Source organism: Oncorhynchus keta, chromosome 35, assembly GCF_023373465.1.
Source record: "Oncorhynchus keta strain PuntledgeMale-10-30-2019 chromosome 35, Oket_V2, whole genome shotgun sequence".
NCBI lineage: Eukaryota > Metazoa > Chordata > Actinopteri > Salmoniformes > Salmonidae > Oncorhynchus > Oncorhynchus keta.
Window position 1 is genome coordinate 25,972,257 of NC_068455.1, and position 23,894 is coordinate 25,996,150.

At 42.6% G+C, this 23,894-nt stretch overlaps 3 protein-coding genes across 7 annotated transcripts; 1 reads left to right on the plus strand and 2 right to left on the minus strand.

Annotated features, from left to right (window-relative positions):
• Positions 1 to 1,190: 1,190 nt before the first annotated feature.
• On the plus strand, positions 1,191 to 4,563 carry LOC118368178 (ornithine decarboxylase 1-like). Its single transcript, XM_035752025.2, has 9 exons — positions 1,191 to 1,340; positions 1,542 to 1,670; positions 1,799 to 1,972; positions 2,085 to 2,257; positions 2,368 to 2,584; positions 2,738 to 2,984; positions 3,099 to 3,214; positions 3,330 to 3,544; positions 3,675 to 4,563. Exons 2-9 carry the CDS (start codon positions 1,578 to 1,580, stop codon positions 3,805 to 3,807), a joined length of 1,368 nt encoding a protein of 455 aa, XP_035607918.1. The 5' UTR covers positions 1,191 to 1,340; positions 1,542 to 1,577; the 3' UTR covers positions 3,808 to 4,563.
• A 1,731-nt stretch (positions 4,564 to 6,294) lies between these two features.
• Positions 6,295 to 11,725, minus strand: utp25 (UTP25 small subunit processor component). Its single transcript, XM_035752027.2, has 12 exons — positions 11,544 to 11,725; positions 11,345 to 11,384; positions 11,074 to 11,257; positions 10,675 to 10,923; positions 10,415 to 10,503; positions 9,857 to 10,282; positions 9,461 to 9,677; positions 9,060 to 9,262; positions 8,370 to 8,552; positions 8,123 to 8,232; positions 7,211 to 7,456; positions 6,295 to 7,084 (listed from the first exon to the last, which is right to left on the minus strand). Exons 1-12 carry the CDS (start codon positions 11,642 to 11,644, stop codon positions 6,823 to 6,825), a joined length of 2,310 nt encoding a protein of 769 aa, XP_035607920.1. The 5' UTR covers positions 11,645 to 11,725; the 3' UTR covers positions 6,295 to 6,822.
• Positions 11,726 to 17,622: 5,897 nt separating this feature from the next.
• Positions 17,623 to 22,172, minus strand: zgc:123321 (Protein YIPF5-like). 5 transcript variants are annotated; one of them, XM_052496728.1, is made up of 6 exons: positions 22,054 to 22,172; positions 19,221 to 19,344; positions 18,840 to 18,976; positions 18,521 to 18,666; positions 18,187 to 18,368; positions 17,623 to 18,038 (listed from the first exon to the last, which is right to left on the minus strand). In XM_052496728.1, the coding sequence occupies exons 1-6, from the start codon at positions 22,130 to 22,132 to the stop codon at positions 17,876 to 17,878; spliced, it is 831 nt and encodes a 276-aa protein (XP_052352688.1). In that variant the 5' UTR covers positions 22,133 to 22,172; the 3' UTR covers positions 17,623 to 17,875. The 5 variants fall into 5 exon arrangements, with proteins under 5 accessions (XP_052352688.1, XP_035607924.1, XP_035607923.1 ...); XM_035752031.2 differs by lacking the exon at positions 22,054 to 22,172 and adding an exon at positions 21,842 to 21,863; XM_035752030.2 differs by lacking the exon at positions 22,054 to 22,172 and adding an exon at positions 21,551 to 21,571.
• Positions 22,173 to 23,894: the final 1,722 nt, after the last annotated feature.

The window sequence follows — 23,894 nt, forward strand, 5'->3', positions numbered from 1 at the left end:
AGCTAGGTAGACTATCGAATTAATTCATGCATTGTGATATCCACGTTGGCTTAGTCAGATCGTGTGAAGTTGTGTTTAGCTAAAGTAATATTATGGTTATGCCATATTTAGCCTCTTCGCTCATGGAGACCTGTAACGTTACATTGAACTGTGTAACAGTACAGGTCTCCGCGAAAATGATATGCCACATCGTGCAACGTTAGTTAGCGTTACGTATCTCTATCTTCTAATATGTGTTTGGTTTAATGGAAGTGATGAGTTTGGAGCAGGTTAAGATACGCCGTGTGTACTTTGGTGAACCTGGGGTTGGTTTGGACCGCGGGAATGAGATTGGCAAAGAAACTCGGTGAACGTTTTTGTTACATCCGTGAACAACTCCCAGTCCCCACACAATGTATTTAACTAGTTTGCTAACATGTATTTTATGATGAAATGTATACCGGTAGCATTAGGCGACGTTGACGAAGCTCGTGTGGCCATGTTGGCATGGGGTGAATGAATGAATTACACATTTTGGGCCGTGTTCGAAAGAATCAAAACCGTGATGTATCATGGGTAAATCTTGACAGACTAACAGATCTAGACGTTATATTGAGTGATTATTTATGAAGCAGGGTGATTTGGAGACCGGCCAGTCTTTAAAGTCGTCTGCGATGTCGAATGCGCCCATTATAATGGCGCGCCAAGCGGATAAAATACTAATTGGTTCAGCCAAGAAGCGTTTGTTTTGCGTCAGTCTTTCCTGATTGGTTCCTTTTCATGCCACTTAACGATTTAGCCACTCGCTCTGCTATTTGGAGACTTTAGCAGTGTCCTTGTCATAAAGGCGGTTTCTCACTTGCTGGTTAGTAGAGACTTGTCGAGAGACGTTGTATCCATTTGAGACCCGGATAAAGGATTGCCCTGTAGTCGGCATTCTCGAGGGTGTGGTTGTTCAACAAAAAAACATAATTCGGATTGTCCGATAGTGTAAAAACAAACGCAAGTATATTGGCCATTAATACACACTGATAACACTTGCGATGCCAACAGTAACTGATTCTCAGTCATACTAGACTATATGATTATCTAAACTGCTAACGGGCTGGTTGAATGAATTATGGAAATATCCATTGAAAACCCTAACATCATAGACACTGTCCTGTTTTAATGCTGCTGTATTTTCACATATTTGAACTCTCTGTTTGCAGAATAATCGCTTTAGGAAAGCGCACACTGGCTGCTCTGCAGGCCCCGGCCTAGAGTCTTACCTGAAAGGCTTCAACTTCACTGGTGAACCACCCTGGCTGCTCTGCACCTGATTAAACTACTTTGCCAAATTCCATCTCTTTCTTGTCCAAGTAAGGGTTGCTTTCCAATGTGCCATCTTGTACAAACATTTTACTATTAGGGAATTGTCCTTGTACAGTGTGTAAGTCACTGAGTCAACATTGATAGGCTATTCCTTTAACAACTAGCCCACTGATAAACTAGCTAACATTGGGAAACAAGTGTTTTTGGGTCTGTGCTATGATTTTAACTCTGATCTCCCCTTTCCACAGTTCTTTTGTGACCATCTTTAAATATTTTCTTTGACCATGAACACCTTTGCTCCTGATTTTGCCTTCCTGGAGGAGGGTTTCTGTGCCCGTGACATTGTTGAGCAAAAAATCAACGAGACTTCCATGTCTGTAAGAACCACCTCCTGTTGTCTCTGATTTTGCTGCATTTGGTGTGAAAAGTGTGATTTGATGACGAGCCACTTGTCAGTGTACGATGTATTTCTTATTTGCTTGCATCCATGTCTTTGACCCTCCAGGATGATAAGGATGCCTTCTACGTGTGCGACTTGGGTGACGTGCTGAAGAAGCACATGCGATGGGCACGTGCCATGCCTCGTGTCACGCCCTTCTATGCTGTCAAATGCAACGACAGCCGGGCTGTTGTCACGACCCTGGCCTCCTTGAACGCTGGCTTTGACTGTGCAAGCAAGGTTTGTCTCTTTCTAAACCGCTCCTGACTTGGAATGACCTTGACCCCCTCCAAACCCTGCTGCCCTGTGAATGTGTTTCCTGTACTGACCCAGTCTGTCTTTGTCCCATCAGACTGAGATCCAGATCGTTCAGTCTCTGGGTGTGGATGCTAACAGGATCATCTACGCCAATCCCTGCAAGCAGGTGTCCCAGATCAAGTATGCCTCTGCCCACGGAGTGCAGATGATGACCTTCGACAGTGATGTGGAGCTCATGAAGGTTGCTCGGTACCACGACGATGCCAAGTAAGAGACCTCCACCCCATTCTTTGCCACACTGGAAACACTTGGAATGGTCAGGGACTTATTTGGCTACTCTAGAGAAGTACACCTCTTATCTATCTCTCCTTGTCCAGACTTGTACTGCGCATTGCCACAGATGATTCCAAGGCAGTGTGCCGGCTGAGTGTGAAGTTTGGTGCCACCCTGAAGGCCTGTCGGGGTCTCCTGGAGCGGGCTAAGGAGCTGGGCCTGGATGTTATCGGGGTCAGCTTCCACGTGGGCAGCGGCTGCACTGACCCAGACACCTACAGCCAGGCCATCTCTGATGCACGCTGTGTCTTCGACATGGGGGTGAGTTGCCTTTTCTGCTTTAACTTACCACCCGAATTGATACATTTTATAAATGGACCCGTAGCCTGGTAAGTTTTGGTTAGTTTCCAGTGAAGGGACGCAGTTGGCCCTCAGCGGTAGGCCTAACTCATCTCTGTTGGTTTGTTTCTTCAGTCCGAGGTGGGATTCAACATGACCCTCCTGGACATTGGAGGTGGTTTCCCTGGGTCTGAGGACACCAAGCTCAAGTTTGAGGAGATCACAGCAGTTATCAACCCAGCACTGGACAAGTATTTTCCTGCCGACTCTGGGATTCGGATCATAGCCGAACCAGGCCGCTACTACGTGGCCTCTGCCTACACCCTAGCTGTTAACATCATTGCCAAGAAGGTTATCATGAACGAGCAGTCTGCCTCTGACGGTAAGAGCAAACTCGACTCAATCCGCAAACTTGTGGCTACTGCCTGATGTGCGAAATAACATTGCGTCACGTAACTTAAAGTTAACAAAGTTTCATTCTTCTCTGCCCCTACAGAGGATGAGGATTGGACTAGTGACCGGACTCTGATGTACTATGTGAACGATGGGGTCTACGGCTCCTTCAACTGTATTCTATATGACCATGCTCACCCCCTGCCTACCCTGCACAAGGTACGATGATTGACACTCACACACTTCATTTCAACACCTCTCACACAAGAAGCACATTTTATAAAACCAGTAAAATACGTTCCATTGTTTAGTCCTTGCTCTCTTCCTCCTACAGAAGCCAAAACCAGATGACCGTATGTACCACTGCAGCATCTGGGGACCAACCTGCGACGGCCTGGACCGCATCGCTGAGATGTGCACCTTGCCTGACATGCAGGTGGGAGAGTGGCTGCTGTTTGAGAACATGGGTGCCTACACCGTGGCTGCGTCCTCTACCTTCAACGGCTTCCAGAAGCCAGACATCTATTACACTATGTCCCGCACAGCTTGGTAAGTTATTGGGAATGTAGAATTATATGGTCACCAATTGAATGTGATTGTGGCTGAATGTTTCCATACAGTGGTGTCTCACCAATCCTCAACCTTCATTCTGATTCTAAATCACTCTTGTCCTGTGTAGGCAATGCATGCAGCAGATCTGTGCCCAGGGGATGCCTGTTCCTTTGGAGGAGTTGTCCTGTGTGACATCCAGCTGTGGCCATGAGAGCAGCCTGGAGCTGCCCACTGAGCCTTGCCAGACCTGTGTGCTCTAATCATAACACCAACATAATCTCATACATATCCACCACCACACTGCCACTCTATGGGCCCAGTAGCCTGTTTTTAATTTCCTATTCGTTTTTTTTGTTACTCGTACTGTTGAAATGCCGGTTACTTGACTGGAGAATGAGGGGCATGTTGGTGCACATATCTTTATTTTCTGTATGAAAGACAGATCTAATCCTGAACTGTCCTATTGTTATGGGGGTCTGATTGGCTAATGCCTATAATACCAAGGTTGAATGTTCATTTATTGTAGGGGCCACAGGATGCCTTAATTTGCACTGAGCTAAGTCGCTCTGAATGAGAGCACTTGTAAAATGACAATGTAAATGTTACATGGCGGTGTCGTAGTTGTTTTTTCTCTCCAGCTCCTAGAAGGCTCCATTTCAGTTGACTCCACTACCACATCTCATGACTCGAAAAGGACTGTTTGAGTGATTATTACTTTGCCAGGTAATGGTTGCTCCAGATATTTAATTTTCTCTGAATCCTCTTTCCCACCGACCACTTTCAGTGTAGGGACTCAACATGCAGACTGTCCCTCCTTCTCCTTTTCTGTATTTAATGTTTTTTGTTGCTGGGTAGCACACCAGTTAATGATAATTATTCATGTTTAAGATGCATTTTTTTTTTTAATGGATATGAAAGAGATGGGATTGCACATTTGTATTGCTTTCCTATGGAAACTATCAATTTTGTATTAATTTTTTTATTATATATAAATAAAATGTAGGTGCAGCGCTGAATGTTGTGGTCCTTCCTGGGGGGGGGGGGGAATGGAATAACACACCTTGAGGATATTACTACAGTATTGATTCACTAACTATATTGAACAAAAATATAAATGTAACAATTTCAGTTAGTTCCTAATAAGGAAATCAGCCAATTGAAATGCATTTAATTAGGCCCTAATCTATGGATTTCATATCTGCATCTGTTGGTCACATTCACTTAAAGGGATGTGTGTGGATTAGAAAACCAGTCAATATCTGGTGTGATCATTTATCTCATGTAGCATATCTCCTTCGCATGGAGTTGCTCAGGCTGTTGGATATTGGCCGGAATGCAACATGCTCAATGGTTGACGTCTGAGTAAGCAGGCAATGGTCGAAGACCTGGGACGTGTTCAGCTTCCAAGAATTGTGTACAGATCCTTGCATGGGCCCGTGCATTATGGTGGCGGATGAATTGCACAATGGGCCTCGGTTACGGTATGTGTGCATTCAAATTGCCATTAATAAAATGCAATTGTTTGTAGCTTATACCTGCCCATACCATAACCCTGTTGGCACTCTGTTCACAACGTTGACTTCAAAACGCTCCCCCACACGCCATACATGGGGTCTGCGGTTGTGAGGCCGGTTGGACATACTGCCATTGGAAGCAGCTTATTGTAGAGAAATTTACATTCAGTCCTCTGGCAACAGCTCTGGTTGACATTACTATTGCACACTCCCTCAACTTAAGACATTTTAACCTTTTGTCACCGGCGTAATGATCATGCTGTTTAATCACCTTCTTGATATGCCACACCTGTCAGGTGGATGGACTATCTCGGCAAAGGAGAAATGCAAACAAATGTGTGCACATAATTAGACAAGCTTCTTGTGCATATGAAACATTTATTTTTGCTCATTAAACATGGGACCAACACTTTACATGTTATATTTTTGTTCAGTGTGTGTATATATATATATACACACACACACCTGAAGTTGAGGGGCAGCAGTTGCAGTATCCATATCCACACATGCAGTCAGTCAACTGGTTTGTGGAATCAATCCATGTAGTTACAACTCTTACTGCACTATGAAGAAATGGCTCAGCGTGTGCCTAATTTCAGTTTGTGACAAATCAAGCCGTCATTGTGTAGAGAATTATTGTACCATCTATACCGCTGTTTAAAGCTGGTGTACAAAACAAAGTAGAAAATGCAACTATAAATAGCACACAGAATAGATCTAATACTTAGAATTGCTTGATGAACTAATGGTCAGGTAACCCAAAAAGTTACATTATTGCCAGGACCGGCCCTTGCCTTTTGGGGCACCTAGCCGGCAAAAGATTTTACTGGCCCCCAGCAGAGAATGTTGTTTTGAAGTACTTTTCCCCCCATGGGGCAGAGATGTTTTGTTTCCGGTGTTAAAGCAAATTTCTTGCACTTCGACACATTTTCCAGTGACTTGTGCCATGTTGATATGATCTGAGTGAGCATGACTAACAAAATCAATGGGGGCCCCCTGGAGGTCAGGGCCGCTGGACACATGCCCTGCGTGCCCAGTCGATATTCGGTCAGACTAACTACAAATCAAAAAAATTGTTTGCAGATATGGCTAATTGAGTGACTGAAAGTGAAACTTGATGCACAGCCACATTTTAGAATGATATCTTGTGTATTTTACTCTCAACATTAAGTTGAGAACCAGACTGATCATAGAAAAATTAACACCTAAATTATCAAAGCAAAGGTGCACATCTATCACTTAAAGTATTTAAAAGCAATATGCTAACATGACAAAACATTTGAATGCTGGTAAACTCACAATTTCATAAACTCGTTTGAGTAAAAAATGTTGACACTTAATCTCAAGTAACATCGCTTCAATACCAGTGATACTTGAAACTTTGGGTGTATTCATAAAAATCACTGTTCGGGGTGGCGCAGGGCTCTGTCGTAACTGGCTGCGACCGGGATGTCCGTGGGGCGACGCACAATTGGCCTAGCGTTGGCCGGTAGGGATATCCTCGTCTCATCCCGCACCAGCGACTCCTGTGGCGGGCCGCCGAGCCCGTACGGGAGTTGTAGCGATGAGACAAGATAGTAGCTACTAAATAATTGGATACCACGGAATTGGGGAGAAAACAGGGTAAAAAAAAGCATGTCTGACTAAAGTCAATACATTTTCATGATCGGCATCATTGACCTGTGTCGTAAAACCAAAGTGGCTGTTGAAAGGAAGTTCCCTCTTCCTACCTACAGATATCAGTCACTTTCCATCTGTGTGTTAGGGGCCCATAGGGCCCTTCTCCTCGCCCGTAACGAACAGGTGTGCAGGCTTCTGGGACTGCAGCATCTGAGCGGCCCTTTGGGCCCCAGTGATGGCAGCGAGGCGCTGGGCATCATAGCGTGAGTAGAGGGCTGTGCAAGTCCAGCTAGCCTCCTCTCCTTGGCCCCCTGCCTGCAGCATGTTGCACACCTCACTGTAGAAGTGAGGGTATGAGGGCAGCCCATAGAAGATCAGGTTCTGGATTCCCTTGATGGTGTATCTGATAGGAGGTTGACAATTATTCAATGGGAAAGTTCAATGCAACACTATTATACACAGCTGGACAACTTCCTGTTTACAGACAACAAAAATTGCCTGACATTTAAAAACGGAACACCACTTTTACCTCTTGTAGAAGTGGAAGCGTTCGGTGAAGAGAATAAACTGTTTATCTCCCTTCTGGAAAAAATGCCTGGCACGGGACACCTCTGACTTGGTCGAGTACTCGCATATGCTGGCAAAGTTGATCTCCTCCTTCTTCATGTAGTTGCGCAGTCGGACGTAGTCGAAGTATGAGGGAACATAGATGAGCGTGTGGGACATGACTGAGTCCCTGTACTGGGGCAGGACCTTGTCCACAAAGAATTGGAACCTGCCAGGGAAAATTGGGTTAAATTAAGAAAAGGTTTATTCATTGATTGATTTTAAGATGTCAGTATAACATTTAAGCACAAGAGGAGGTAGTCAATGACTTCCAATTGTTTACAATGAAACTTCACTATAATATATAAACCATGAATTTCCCTCTGTAGTCCGATCTGATCTTGTGGTATTAAAATTTGCCACTTGCAGAGTAGGGTTGATCTAGACTTGGAATGTATTAGTGCAGTGCCCTCTAGTATTCGCTATGTGTCTTACACCGGGGCTGTCTGTTGCAAATCAGACTTTACTTTTTCTTTATTTGCTGTAAGGTTGGGCTCGGTAGACCTCTAAAATACAGTATGCTACTCCAAATATCACGACATCCAATATAATCTGTTTGCGTCGTTAATGACTAGATAATTCCAGACGGTGCATTTTTTTTCTTATTTACAATATCATAGTTGCATTCTAATTTTTTAAAATTAGTATGGTGAAAAAAATAAGGCTTAATTGATTTAGATTTCATTTTCAACATATTGATAAAGCCTAACTGAAGTTCAAACAGTCTTGCACATCACAATATTCAATTTAAACATACATCAGCCCAACCCTAATTTCCTGCCCAGATTACATACCATCGTAGGATACTGCTGAAGAGTACATTGTGTGTCTTTACCTTGCATCATGGTCCATGAAGCTGTTAGAGTTGATTATCTGGAAGACATGAGGGAGCTGAACCAGAACCTGGCAGATAGAGCCTGTTATAGGCATATTCTTGGTGGCAACCTGGAAAAAGAATGTGGAAAACATTACTTTCATAATACTCAATTAACAATGTTTCTAATGGCATGGCGTATAACTCATTAGTTGAAATCGTACAGACGGTGGATTGAAGAGGCCACACAGGCTAAGTGCATACTGACCTGGCCGCGGTAGTTGAAGCAGTGCTTAGAGATGATGTTGTTGATCTGTGGGTCCTGGATAGAGCTGAACATCAGTGTCTGGCGATAGTACTTGGCCCAGTTGTTCAGGTTCCACATGCGCACCCTGGAGAAGTCCACCCCATGGGGGTCCAAGGGCTGCAGGTTCAGATGCTTCATCACATGCTGGAAGAAAGCACAGCAGGGATTGTGGTTAAAGCAACACTGTGCAATGTTCTGTGGTGTAGAAGGTCCCTTTACACAGGAAGGTAATTCACTAAAATACCAACACGACAACAGCCTGTATAATGCCATAGTGACACTTCCCTGAATTATACACATTATTTACAATAGTAGAAGTGGATATTTTTGGCTTTTTGTCCGTATAACAGAACTTGATGAAATATGGAGGAGACTTTTTTTTAAATGTTAGCTTTATTTAGCTAGGCAAGTCGGTTAAGAACAAATTCCTATTTTCAATGATGGCCTAGGAACAGTGGGTTAACTGCCTTGTTCAGGGGCAGAACGACAGATTTTTACCTTGTCAGCTCGGGGATTCGATCTTGCAACCTTTCGATTACAAGTCCAACCACTAGGCTACCTGCCGCACCCAACTTAATCTAGGCTACTGTTCATCAATCCAGCCTAACCCTGCCAGTAGGTAACCCTAACACTATAGCTAGGTAACCCTACCAGTAGGTGCTCCCAGTTCTGCATGAGGAAGACGTCGGCCTGGTCCACTACCAGTATCTCGATGGAGGACAAGAAGTCGTAGTCCCGCTTGGTCTCGCCCTCAACCCCCAGCACTGTACGCAGGCCCAGCGGAGACGCTATGATGATGTCAGAGGAGTAGAAGGGTGCATAGAGCCGAATGCTTCTCCTCAAGATGGAAACTCCTGGTTTGAAGAGGGTGGGGTCAAAGGTCGATAATGGCCAGAGATAGAGGAAATTAGCCAAATGTGGAGGCAAAAATGGAGTGCAATCTATTGTGAATGAATGTCTAAAAAAGGTATTTTAGGGAAATATAAACACGACAACAAACATTCTCATTGCGTTTGCCTGCAGCGTAATGCACATCCTATTTGCTTGCTGACCTATCCTGAAGTGATCGTCGATATTGCCAGAGAAAATGGCGGTGTAGTCGTCTGGTCTGAAGAGGTTGGGTGGCGTGTTCACTGCTTCCTCTCCAAATTCGTCCTTGAACCTCTTCTTGTTGCTGACATCCATCTTCCTGCCCTTGGTCTCCAGGAGGTTGATGAGGGTCTGGACCACCCGCAGTGCTCCATCTCGGAACGGCACCAGGATCAGAACCTGTACACAGATGCATGAGGGAACTGATTACAATATCTTGATGGTGAAAAGGGGTAGACTAACCAGATGTGTAAACAACATTCAGTCTCTTCAACCGAGCTGGACTACTAATCAGCACACATTGGTGCTACTCTGGATAGGGACTTAGGACAAAGTACACAAGTAAACAGGTGCCTTACCTTGGGTCGGGTCAGGCCTTGGTCCCGGGGCTCATCCTGTGGCTCAACTCCGGCCTTGTTCCCTCTGGCCTTGTCTGCGGCTTGGTTCTCCCTCATCTGGGCATTATGACCCAGAACGCCAGAGTTGGCCTTCAGCACGTGGTTGAGTGCGTGGAGGCAGTAGGCACTGCGGACCTGCCAGCCCTCGGTGAGTGGTGAGCTCTCTGGGAAGTACACGTCCCTGTAGGAACCCATTAGAGACAGCAGCTCCAGCTGCAGTGGACTGACCTCCGCCACGGCTCCCTTAGAGTTGGAGGTCTGGTTCAGAGATGTCCAGTTAGTTTCCAGGACTTTGTGGAGCGCCAGAGGCATTTTGTCTTTCTCCTGGCCGGCGGGACCAAACTTCTCCAGAGGGGAGGAGCAGATGAGGGTGCCCAGGTTTGGCCACTGTGTGTGATTTGTGTGGAGAATGGGGTGGTGAAGGTGGACATGACGAGAGGTTACACAATGTTGGCCGTAAAACTTGAATAAACAAGAACACATAAAAATGTAATTAAGCTCAGACAAATATGGGCGTACCTTGACCTGAGCCTTGGCCTTAGTGCGAGCAGTGATCTGTTTTACGTCCTCCTCACTAATCTCTGTGTCAAGGTGCAGCTTAAAGGAGTCTAAAAAGATGGGAAACACACTGAAGCATTGCCTTTTCACTGCAAACTCACCTTCAGGGTTTGGTTGCGGCACTGAGCTATGAATAATTCCAGAGCCGGATAGTGGATACAAAACCAGAATGATGGAAGATTAAATGAAGTAGACCTAAATTTCTCCCAATGTTTGCTTACCTTCCTCTTCCTCTTGTTTAGCAGTGCTCTCTGCACCCTCCTGGTCTCCTTCTCCAGAGAAGTTGTTCTCCAGACAGAACTGAGACTCATGTTCCTTGTCCTCAAACTCCACTCCTCCTGCTGTTTCATCCTCCATAGCATCCTCACCCCCTTCATTTGGTCCTGCTTCCCCCTCATCTGCCTCTTCTGGTGTCACAGTCAAATTATTTCCTGCTTCTTGACATTCCTCATCATCTCCATCACTTCCTTCTAAAAATCAAGGAGCATAGAAAATTCTAAATCTGATTTGTAATGTCACTCCATGACTGTTCTAAAGACAATCATGACATAATCAATACTCAATATATCTGCAAGCAAAACTATGCTTCAATCAGTGTGCACTTTGACACTTTCACTTGCCTTCACTGAGATGCTCTTCTACCTCTTCCTCATCCTCTTCTTCATCATCATCATCTACACTCTCATCTTCGCTTTCGTGGTCTGCAGGGCTGCTGAGAGTAGACAACAACTTCTGGTATGCTGACTTGTGCTCTGGTTCGTCGTCCTCGTCACTTTCAGCACAGGACTGTACTGGGCTGTCTGGCTGTAGAAAAGAGAAAACACGTTTACAAAAAACGCTAACTAGCAATTGAAAGTCAGAAAAACTAGTTAGTCGACGAGTTAGACTTACCAGATCCAATATTTGTGTTTTCTCTGCCTTTTCTGTGACTCTAGAATAAATCATTGAAAACATCTGATTTATAAACATGTACTTTATTCTATGCAGGGTCAAGTGATTAGCATGGTTAGCTGTTTGCTAGCTAGTTACGTTAGCTATAGTATAGCTAATTGAGGAATACAAGTCACAGTGAATTTCAATTGCTGCGTACATATCATGGAATGGATGCTCCTCTCCAAATTCTTTCAGATGTTTCTTCTGCTTTTTTGATAAATTATTAAAGATCTGATTCTTCTGTTTTCTCTTCCCCATTGTTGACGGTTCAGTCACTAGATAGCTAGATAACTTTAGCTTGGTCGGGACACACGTGTGTTTGGGTTTTTTCGCAGATCAAAAGCGTCACTTCCGGTATTGAAATTAAAGTGACAATCCACTGCAATCAAATCAAATTGTATTTGTAGTGTAGCGAAATGCTTATGCTTCTAGATCCGACAGTGCAGCAGTATGTAACAGGTTAATATCTAACAGTTCCACAACAAAATCTAATATCTAACAAATTCCACAACAAAACCTAATACACACAATCTAGTAAAGGAATGGGATGAGAATATATAAGTATACAATGTATGCATGAGCAGTGACAGAGCGGCTAAGATGCAATAGATAGTAAAGAATAGATAGTGAAGGATACAGTATACAGTATATACATATGAGATGAATAATGAGAGATATGTAAACATTCTTAAAGTGGCATTATTAAAGTGACTCCTGTTCCTTTTATTAATAATATAATAATAATATATGCCATTTAGCAGACGCTTTTATCCAAAGCGACTTACAGTCATGTGTGCATACATTCTACGTATGGGTGGTCCCGGGGATCGAACCCACTACCCTGGCGTTACAAGCGCCATGCTCTACCAACTGAGCTACAGAAGGACCACCTGCTGCACCCTGTGCTTGAAACCACCTCTCTGTCTCCCATCATGTTCATTACAATGGGGCTTTATTGGCATGGGTAACATATGTTTACATTGCCAGAACAAGTGAAATAGTTCATAAACAAAAAATTACACAAGTTCCAAAATAAAAAAAATCAATTTAAAATGTGTTTGTCAATTGTTGTGACTTAGACGAAGATCCGATCAAATTTTATGGCCAATTTATGCAAAAATCCAGGAAATTCCAAAGGGTTCACATGCTTTTTTTTGCCACTGTAAATTGACTACGTCCGTCCTAGCTCACTCATTGTCTTGATTGAAATTACAGATTGCCTCTTATCCGCTTGTCGTCCCCTTATGCCATAGTTTGAACATCTCAATTGTAAGTCTAAACCAAATTTGTTAGTCAGCCATATGTTCTTTTAAAGACAGTAAATTAGGCTGATTCAACTGTTTCACTGCCAGACAAGGCTTCTCTGATAGCCAGGCGTAGCTGTGGTAAGGTGTTGAGACTGCTGTTGGGGTTTTGCTGTTGGGACAGCTTTATGTAGGCCTTAAAAGTTTGTGGGCACCGTTTGTCACTGTTATATTGCAATTCATGTATTGTTTAGTGTTGTGTAGTGGCTTTGCTGGCATATATACCACTTTTTTTTTTGCCCCACCAAGATTTACATGCTAAAATCACTAAACCACTGCTTCTTGTTGTAACGATGTGCATATAGTTAAAGTAAAAAAAGAAGAAAAATAAGTCAATATAAATATAGGTTGTATTTACAATGGTGTTTGTTCTTCACTGGTTACCCTTTTCTTGTGGCAACAGGTCATAGATCTTGCTGCTGTGATTGCACACTGTAGTATTTCACCCAACAGATATTGGAGTTGATCAAAATTGATTTTTTTGGTGGGTCTGTGTAATCTAAGGGAAATATGTGTCTTTAATATGGTCCTACACTTGGCAGGAAGTTAGGAAGTGCAGCTCAGTCGCCTGTCTTCTCTTGAGAGCCAGGTCTGCCTACGGAGACCTTTCTCAATAGCAAGGCTATGCTCACTGCACATCATTTTGGGTCAGTCACAGTGGTCAGGTATTCTGCCACTGTGTACTCTCTGTTTAGGGCCAAATAGCATTCTAGTTTGCTCTGTTTTTTTGTTAATTCTTTCCAATGTGTCAAGTAATTCTAATTGAGTTTTCTCATGATTTGGTTGGGTCTAATTGTGTTGCTGTCCTGGGGTTCTGTGGGGTGTGTTTGTGAACAGAGCCCCAGGACCAGCTTGCTTAAGGGACTCTTCTCCAGGTTTATCTCTCTGTAGGTGAGGGCTTTGTTATGGAAGTTTTGGGAATCGCTTCCTTTAAGATGGTTGTAGAATTTAACGTCTCTTTTTTGGAATTTCATAATTGGAGGGTATAGGCCAAATTCTGCTCTGCATGCATTATTTGGTGTTTTGCGTTGTACATGGAGGATATTTTAGCAGAATTCTGCATGCAGAGTCTCAATTTGGTGTTTGTCCCATTTAGTGAAGTCCTGGTTGGTGAGTGGGCCCCAGACCTCACAACCATAAAGGGCAATGGGTTATATAACTGATTCCAGTATTTTTAGCCAGATCCTAATTGGTATGTCAAATTTTATGTTCCTTTTGATGGCATAGAAGGGCCCTCTTGCCTTGTCTCTCAGAACATTCACAGCTTTGTGGAAGTTACCTGTGGGGCTAATATTTAGGCAGAGGTATGTATAGTTTTTTTGTGTGCTTTAGGGCAATGGTGTCTAGATGGTATTTGTGTTTGTGGTCCTGGCAACTGGACATTTTTTGGAACACAATTATTATTTTTTACTGAGATTTACTGTCAGGGCCCAGGTCTGACAGAATCTGTGCAGAATATCTAGGTGCTGTAGGCCCTCCTTGGTCAGGGACAGAAGTGCCAGATCATCAGCAAACAGTAGACTTCAGATTCTAGTAGGGTGAGGCCGGGTGCTACAGACTGTTTTTTAAAATTTTACCTTTATTTAATAACTAGGCAAATCAGTTAAGAACACATTCTTATTTACAATGACGGCCTACAGGGGAACATTGGTTTAACTGCCTTGTTCAGGGGCAGAACGACAGATTTTTACCTTGTGAGCTCTGGAATTTGATCCAGCAACCTTTCAGTTACTGGCTCAACGCTCCAACCACTAGGCTACCTGCCGCCCGTGTTCTAGTGCCCTCGCCAATTTGAGGGTGGGGTTAAGCTGCATTCCTGTCTCACCCCAAGGCCCTGTTGAAAGAAATGTGTGTTTTTTGCCAATTTTAACCGCACGCTTGTTGTTTGTTACATCTATTTTATAATTTCGTACGTTTTTCATCCAACACCAATTTCCATCAATTTGTTTAGCAGACCCTCATGCAATATCTTTTGAAATCAACAAAGCATGAGAAGACTTTGCCTTTGTTTTGGTTTGTTTGTCAATTAGGGTGTGCAGGGTGAATACGTGGTCTGTCGTACGGTAATTTGGTAAAAAGCCAATTTGACATTTGCTCAGTACATTGTTTTCACTGAGGAAATGTATGAGTCTGCTGTTAATGATAATGCAGAGGATTTTCCCAAGGTTGCTGTTAACGCATATCCACGGTAGTTATTGGGGTCAAATTTGTCTCCACTTTTGTGGATTGGGGTGATCAGTCCTTGGTTCCAATATTTTGGAAGATGCTAGAGCTAAGGATAGTGTTAAAGAGTTTAGATATAGCCAATTGGAATTTGTGGTCTGTATATTTTATTATTTCATTTAGGATACCATCAACACCACAGGCCTTTTTGGGTTGGAGGCTTTGTTTTTTGTCCTGTAGTTCATTCAATGTAATTGGAGAATCTAGTGGGTTCTTGTAGTCTTTAATAGTTTATTCTAAAATGTGTTTTTGATCATGTATATGTTTTTTTCTGTTTGTTCTTTATTATAGGGCCAAAAAGATTGGAGAAGTGGTTTATCCATACATCTCCATTTTGGATAGATTACTCTTTGTGTTGTTGTTTGTTTAGCATGTTCCAATTTTCCCAGAAGTGGTTAGATTCTATGGATTCTTTAACTAAATTGAGCTGATTTCTGACATGCTGTTCCTTCTTATTCCATAGGTTATTTCTGTATTGCTTTAGTGATTCACCATACTGAAGGTGTAAACTCAGATTTTCTGGGTCTCTATGTTATTGATTGAATAGGTTTCTCAATTTCTTTCTTAGGTTTTTGCATTCTTCATCAAACCATGTGTCATTGTTTTTCATTTTCTTAGGTTGTCTGCTTGACATGTTTAGATTTGATAGGGAAGCTGAAAGGTAGAATAAACTGTTTTGGCCTTCACTATTACAGTGCAATGTTTTGTCCAGGAAGTTGTCTAAAACGGTTTGAATTTGCTGTTGCCTAATTGATTTTTTGAAGGTTTCTACGCTACTTTCCTTCCATCTGTAGCATTTCTTAATATTGTGCAGTTCCTTTGGCTTTGATGCCTCATGATTGAGTATTGCTCTGTTCAGGTAGACTGTGATTTTGCTGTGATCTGATCGGGGTGTTAGTGGGCTGACAGTGAACGCTCTGAGAGAGTCTGGGTTGAGGTCAGTAATCTACAGTCAGTAATCTACAGCCAAGGGACTTTATTTACCTTTATTTATTTTATTTGAGCTGTAGGAGTACCTACCATAGGAGTCTCCTCAAAGCCTACCATTGACAATATACTAACCCAGCTTGTGAAGGAGCTGCAGGAGTTGTGACCCATTTTTGTTGGTTGTTTTGTCATAGTTCTGTCTAGGGGGGCATCTTTGGAAGGGTATACTGTCTCCTCCAGGTAGGTGTTTGTCCCCCTGTGTGCTGAGAGTGTCAGGTTCTTGTGACAGTTCTGGCATTTAGGTAGCCAAAGACTAGTACATGTCCCTGGGCCTGGAAATGGTTGATCTCCCCCTCTAGAATGGAGAAGCTGTCATCGTTAATGTATGGGGATTCTATACACTACCGTAACATTTTTTGGGACACTTAGAAATGTCCTTGTTTTTGAAAGAAAATCACATTTTCTTTGTCCATTAAAATAACACAAATACAGTATAGACATTGTTCATGTTGTAAATGACTATTGTAGCTGGAAACTGCATATTTTATGGAATATCTACATAGGCACACAGAGGCCCATTATCAGCAACCATCACTCCTATGTTCCAATGGCATGTTCTTAGCTAATCCAAGTTTATCATTTGAAAAGGCTAATTGATCATTAGAAAACCATTCTGCAATTATGTTAGCACGGCTGAAAGCTGTTGTTCTGATTTAAATAAGCAATAAAACTGGCCTTCTTTAGACTAGTTGAGTATCTGGAGCATCAGCATTTGTTAAAATCGCCTGTCCTCATTTGCAACACTCACTACTGATTTCCAAACTGTGTCTGGAAGCAACTTCAGCACAAGAACTGTTCATCGGAACTTTGTGAAATGGATTTCCATGGCTGAGCAGCTGCAAACAAGCCTAAGATCACCATGCAGAATGCCAACTGTCGGCTGGACTGGTGTAAAGCAAGCCGCCATTGAACTCTGGAGCAGTTCTCTGGAGTGATGAATCACGCTTCACCATCTGGCAGTCCGATGGACACATCTGGGTTTGGCGGATGCCAGGAGAACACTACCTGCCCAAATGGCAGTGCCAACTGTAAAGTTTGTTGGAGGAGGAATATTGGTCTGGGGCTGTTTTTCATGGTTCAGGCTAGGCCCCTTAGTTCCAGTGAAGGGAAATCTTAATGCTACAGCATACAATGACATTCTTGATGATTCTGTGCTTTCAACTTTGTGGTAACAGTTTGGGGAAGGCCCTTTCCTGTTTCAGCATGGCAATGTCCCTGTGCACAAAGCGATGTCCATATGGAAATGGTTTTCTCTAGATCAGTGTGGAAAAACTTGACTGGCCTGCTCAAAACCCTGACCTCAACCTCATCGAACGCCTTTGGGATGAATTGGAACGCTGACTGCAAGCCAGGCCTAATCGCCCAATGTCAGTGCCCAACCACACTAATGCTCTTGTGTCTAAATGGAAGCAAGTCCCAGCAGAAATGTTCCAACATCTAGTGGAAAACCTTCCCAGAAGAGCGGAGGCTGTTATAGCAGCAAATGAGCGATCGACTACCGACTCCATATTAATGCCCATGATTTTGAAATCAGATGTTCAGCTAGCAGGTGTTCACATACATTGAGTAAAACATACCTTTAGTGTATGTTTTAAAAAAAACACTGGATTACTGTAAAAAACACTTTTTTAGATAAGCTATTCAACTTGATTTAGTTTTTAAACATAGTCTTTGTTGGTTCCATAATTCAAATTTATGTCAGTGTTGCCTTTTGACACAATGTAACGTTTCAAATTACATTTATTGGCACATTTCAATGCACAAATGTCAAACAATCACACACCCAGATTACATTTTTCACAATATAAAGTAACCCCCATGAAAAAAACAAGTGCCCATTTAAAAAAAAGAAAGGAATACAACTCTATATAACTCAATGTTATTTTCACACCCATATACAGCACTGATACCCATATGGGATACGTAGTGCCTCAGAAATGGGATCTCTGTTGACAGTCAGCGACAGTAGTGGCCTTTAGAACACTGTTAGCAAGGCAAAGACTCCATAAAGCAGGGCACAGGGGTATGCTACCAACAGCTGCTGGCCCTCCATAGCCAGGGTGGAGATGAAGATCTTGGAAGCTGAGAAACTGCACCAGCCAATCACCAGCAAGGCCAGGACAGTTCCAATGATCCCTCTGGACGGAAATCAAAAGTCAGATTTTAAAAAAGTTACAACAAAGGACATGACAGAAAATAAATCAAGATGAGCCAAACTTAGTTGTTTTACACAATATTATTTAGGCAACCTTTTAATTTTTTTCTGGACTGGATAGGCCTACTCACTGTAGGGAAAAGATGACTGCGAATGCAGATAGTGCCACCATGGGTAGGAGGCAGTAGCCCAGAACGCTGGCTACACAGCCATAGGACACAGTCAGGGAACTCAGCATGGTCAACAGGGTGTACATCGCCATGCAGCCGATGGCACTGATCCCATAGACATAGCCAAAGTGGGATTTGCCTGCCTACATAAAAGAGTAAATGCTTTCAGTACAGTACATGCCCATTTACATAGCTACAAATGCTTTTTATTTGAATAGTGTCTCATGATGACATGGGCTGTGAAAACGTGCAGCACACACACACACGGACAAGAGCTGCTCCAGAGGTTCCTCACCATAAGTAAAGTGGCACCCAGAGCGATACAGAACAGAATAGGGCCCGTCAGGTCGGTCTCATTCATGATGCTGCCATCTGCTGGCATCATAGGGTTCAGCACTGTCAACGTCTTCTGCCATATGTGTTCAAAATTAATGCCAAGCTCTGCACAAATACAAAACAGAGGAATAAAAAGTGTATATGAAGACTCATATACACGTTCACATTGAAATATGTTACTTATTTAATTTGAGTTCTGTTAAAGATTTCATCTGGAGATAAAACAATGTGTTGAATAGACCAGCAGTTTAGAGCAGTACTAGTGACTCAGGTCTTACCCTCCAGCAACGGAGGCTCCTCTTCAAATGATCCGTCTGTTCCAGCTGTGTATAGATATGTCCCAGCAGGCTTTGAAGGCTGGAAGGCCTGGCCCGTAGAGGGGGTGAACACACCAGGCATGGACACATCTATGCCACTAAGAAACAAAACTGGCTTACTGGCTAAATGTATCTACTTTCCTTTCAAAAAAGTAGGCGAAGATGTGAGGGATGTGCCCCCATTGTACATCTCCCTTTCTATCATGACATAATGTAATTGACCTTCAGAGAACACAATTATATACTATGAGTTAGACTTACTGACACATTCAAATCTTCCCAATCCCAGTTCAAAAGTTGAATGAAGAGTTTAGGAATGCAGAGTTTACCCCATATACTTACTCGTCCTCATACTCTGGGTTATGGTCATAGCCATCGCCATAGTCGTAGGCCACCTGTCCCTGGTCATCGATGTAGTACCCTGACTGGTAGAAGTCCTGTTCAAATTGCTGAAAGTCTCCCATTGCTATAGAGTAGGCAGAGATGGTTAAGATAATGATCATGACTGTAACAATAGAATGAAGTGAGGGGCTAGCCTTTTGAGGAGTGGTGCTCATTTTGAGTTTCACATATCACAAAACTAGTTGTCAACCAAATCACCATTATATAAACTACAAATGATAATACAAATAGCGATTGCACTTTATCCTTTGGTCAACAGCATACTCACACTACAGCAGAAAAAGCAAGCCAGATATCCTTAATATTTCCCTCAAACTGCTAAGGCAAGATCATATTTTGTAACTGGGATTGCTTATCTCAATAGAATGAGGTCTCATCAGCACATACTTGATTGGATCTGGAGGCCTGAACCAGCTCATTGAAAGTCTGTTTACAGTCACAGCACCAGTGGCCTAGTAGCAATACTAAATAGACATGCATAAGAAACAGCCAACAGAAATATGCATGCCTGTGAAATCAACCAGAGTCTATTCACTTCATTAAAGTACAATCACACCCCACACAGAGCCTTATCGCTAAATTCAGATTTCAAACCTTGAGGTAAATTCTCAGCAAGACCTCTTATTGTGTCGTCAAGGGAGAGTTTGGGAAGAAAAGTTGACGCCTATGTGGGGATGTACTATAAATAGTTCACTATATTTAAACTGGGGGAATAACAAACCCTGAGAAGCAGACTAAAGTAGCCCACTTTCTATTTAATTTATTTCTTAATTGCTCTCTTTTTTCTTTTTCATTCAGCTAGGTTTGGTAATAGGTATAATGCACATTACATCCATTCGCAGAAATGCAATGGTTTTGGATACTCGGTGCTACAGAACAGAATGAACCATTTCCACTGTTGACAAAACTCTTATTTTGAAAAAATCTCAAACAGAGTAAACCAAATGTTGCTGGCTCAACATGGGTCAAGTCAAAGATGATCTATTATATTGACAAGATAGTTAAGTGACCGCTCTAACAATGGCAATACATGTCCTCAAAGATGGAGGAGTCAATGCTATCCGGAATCCTTGGGACGTCCCTACCCCATTGAAGTTTACATTTAAAATGGTTAAGGTTTGGGTAGGGGTTAAGGTTAGGTTTAGAGTAGGGACGTCCCAAGGGTCGCAGATGGCACTGATTTGACCAAGATGGAAGGCAGGCGGCGAGATCAGGTGGGACCATTCTAACCAATTAGAGGGCAGATACCCGTGTTAACCACATGCACAACTAATTTTGATTTATTTAATCAAATATGCCGGAATTCAATTTGCATCCACTTGTATTAGTACATTTGTAAGAGCCTAAATATTACGAAACGTATATTCGATCAAATAAGCCTTACGTAATTCGGCACTCTCTCATAGACCATACAAAATAGCTTATCGCACGCAGTAAGTATTTGGGCTGAGTAAATCCTCTCGCTTCGCCTCTTCCTAGCTGAACAAGTCAGTCATGTGATTTCCTTGTGCTCAAGCGGAGTCAGAAAAGCATCGAAGATTTTGTTTCAAGTAAAAAAAATACAATAAGGTAACTAATACAGTGCATTTTAAAAGTATTCGATAAATAATTGTCATACCTTGTAGCTAGTGAAAATGACATTTAGTAAGTAGATATTGAAAACAACCAAGTTCAGTTAGCTAACATTACGTAACCTTCCTAAACCCAGTAATGTTATCAGCTGGTTATAGCGTACGGTAGCTAGCTAACGTTAGCTGTCAACAAGTCAGGGGAAGCTTGGGAGAGTACAAAAAGACCTGCTGATATTCTTTAGCTTTACAGACACCCTTGCCATAATTCAGTTCTCTATTTTAGTAATTGACGGTATAAAAGAAATTTCCACCATGGCTGATGTAAGTATCAATTCTTTGAGCACTAATTAGCTATATCCATCTAGCCAGATGAAACTATAGCTAGCTACACTCGTGTAGCAAATGGCTTTGGTCTAACACATTGACACATTTGTTGCAGGACTTGAAGAGATACTTGTACAAACAGCTACCAAGGTATGTTGGTTGTATGATTGTGGTGTGTTCACTGTGATGCTTCTGTTGCTGAAACATAATGAGTTCATTTGACCTAACGAATTATGTCACGTGTAGCAGAGTAAACTCCACAGTGAAGGATGTTTCTCAACTCCACCAACCCAGTGGAGCAGACTAGGCTTTGTGCAATTCAGCTCCAACTACATTGATTTGACCAGGCCAATACTTAAATAATTAAATGCTTACCTTGTATTTTTGTTTGTCCTCTGTTGTTGCCTGTCTTTGAAATCCATATTTTTCAAGAAACGTTGATCAAATACAGCCACCGACTTTGCAAATGCACATGTGCCAACAAGGAAATAGTTGGTGGTTATATATTTTTTTTTTAAAGTATGGAGGACAAACAGGTACAAGTTAAGTGTTTCATAATTTACATTTTAAGTATTGAGCTTGGGCGACTCAATGTAGTCTGAGCTGAATTCCATAAAGCCTAGTCTCTGCTCCACTCTGTTGGAGTTCATTAGAAATGTCCCTCACCATGGACTGGCGTTAAGTCGGCTATGTTAAATGCTGCTCTTTTTCTCCTTATCCACCAGTGTTGAGGGTCTTCATGCAATTGTAGTTACAGACAGGGATGGCGTCCCAGTTATCAAAGGTAGGTCTCCCTCACAACTGTGTTCTGTTCTAAAAACTAGATAATTTAGTTGACCTCTTCTTATCCATGTTCCAATGTGTTGTGCTCAATGTACCTGATATTTTATCCTTCAGTGGCAAATGATAACGCACCAGAATATGCGCTACGGCCAGGCTTCCTCTCCACCTTTGCATTGGCCACCGACCAGGGCAGTAAGCTAGGGCTCTCCAAAAACAAGAGCATCATCTGCTACTATAACACATACCAGGTAAGTTAAATCTAGAACTAACAATTGACATTGTTGCCTGGGGCAACTTGGTGATTAGTTGAGTCAGGTGTTAGTGCTGGGCTAGAATGAGTGTGCATTCCCTAGGGCTCCCCGGGAATGACTTGAGAAACACTGACCTAGAGTGCATTCGGAAAGTATTCAGACCCCTTGACTTTTTCCACATTTTACGTTACAGCCTTACTCTAATGGATTAAATTGTGTTTTCCCCTCAATCTACACAGAACATAATGACAAAGCAATAACAGGTTTAGACATTTTTCTAAATGTATTAAAAATAATAGTGGATATCACATTTACATAAGCATTCAGACCCTTTACTCAGTACTTTGTTGAAGCACCTTTGGCAGCGTTTACATCCTCACGTCTTCTTGGGTATGATGCTGCAAGCTTGGCACACCTGTATTTGGTGTTTCCCCCCCCCCCATTATTCTCTGCAGATTCTCAAGCTCTGTCAGGTTGGATGGCGAGCATCCCAACAAGGATCTCTGTACTTTGCTCCATTCATCTTTCCCTCGATCCTGACTCATCTCCCAGTCCCTGCCACTGAAAAACATCCCCACAGCTTGATGCTGTCACCACCATGCTTCACCGTAGCATTGGTGCCAGATTTCTTCCAGATGTGACGCTCTGCATTTAGGCCAAAGAGTTCAATCTTGGTTTCATCAGACCAGAGAATCTTGTTTCTCGTGGTCTGAGTCCTTTAGGTGCCTTTTGGCAAACTCCAAGCGGACTGTAGTATGCTTTTTACTGAGGGGCTTCTGTCTGGCCACTCTACTATAAAGGCCTGATTGGTAGAGTGCTGCAGAGATTGTTGTCCTTCTGGAAGGTTCTCCCATCTCCACAGAGGAGCTCTGGCAGTGACCATCAGGTTCTTTGCCACCCCTCTGTCAAGGCCCTTCTTCCCCAATCGCTCAGTTTGGCCTGGTCTAGGAAGAGTCTGGATGGCTCAACTACTTCCATTTAAAAATGATGGGGGCTACTGTTCTTGGGGACCTTCAATGCTTGGTTTTTGCTCTGACATGCACTGTCAACTGTGGGACCTTCTATAGCAAGGTGTGCCTTTCCCAAATCATGTCCAATCAATTGAATTTACCACAGGTGGGCTCCAATCAAGTTGTAGAAACAGCATGCACCGGAGCTCAATTTTGAATCTCAAAGGGTCTGAATACTTATGTAAATAAGGTATCTGTTTAAAAAAAATATTTAATACATTTCTAAACCGGTTTTCACTTTGTCATTATGGGGTATATTTAATCAATTTTAGAATAAGGCTGTAGTGTAACAAAATGTGGAAATTTGGAATATTTTCCAAATGTGAGGTTGTGCCTTGTTTGATTGCCTCTCCTTTTGCCAGATTGTGCAGTTTAACCGGCTGCCGTTGGTGATCAGTTTCATCGCAAGCAGCACTGCTAACACAGGTAAGATAAAGATCTCCCCTTATCTCCTCTGCATGAATGAGGATGAAAAGTATAGAATTCTGAAGGGTTATTCAAGCTTAACTGATGTTGTTTATAGGTTTGATCATCAATCTGGAGAAGGAGCTCGTACCGCTAATCGAAGAGCTACGGCAGGTAGTGGAGGTTGCTTAGGATTGTCACCTTGATGACAAAAGGACTGTTCTATGACAGAATCACAAGTTTCCTTTTTCATGATCACTCATGTACACG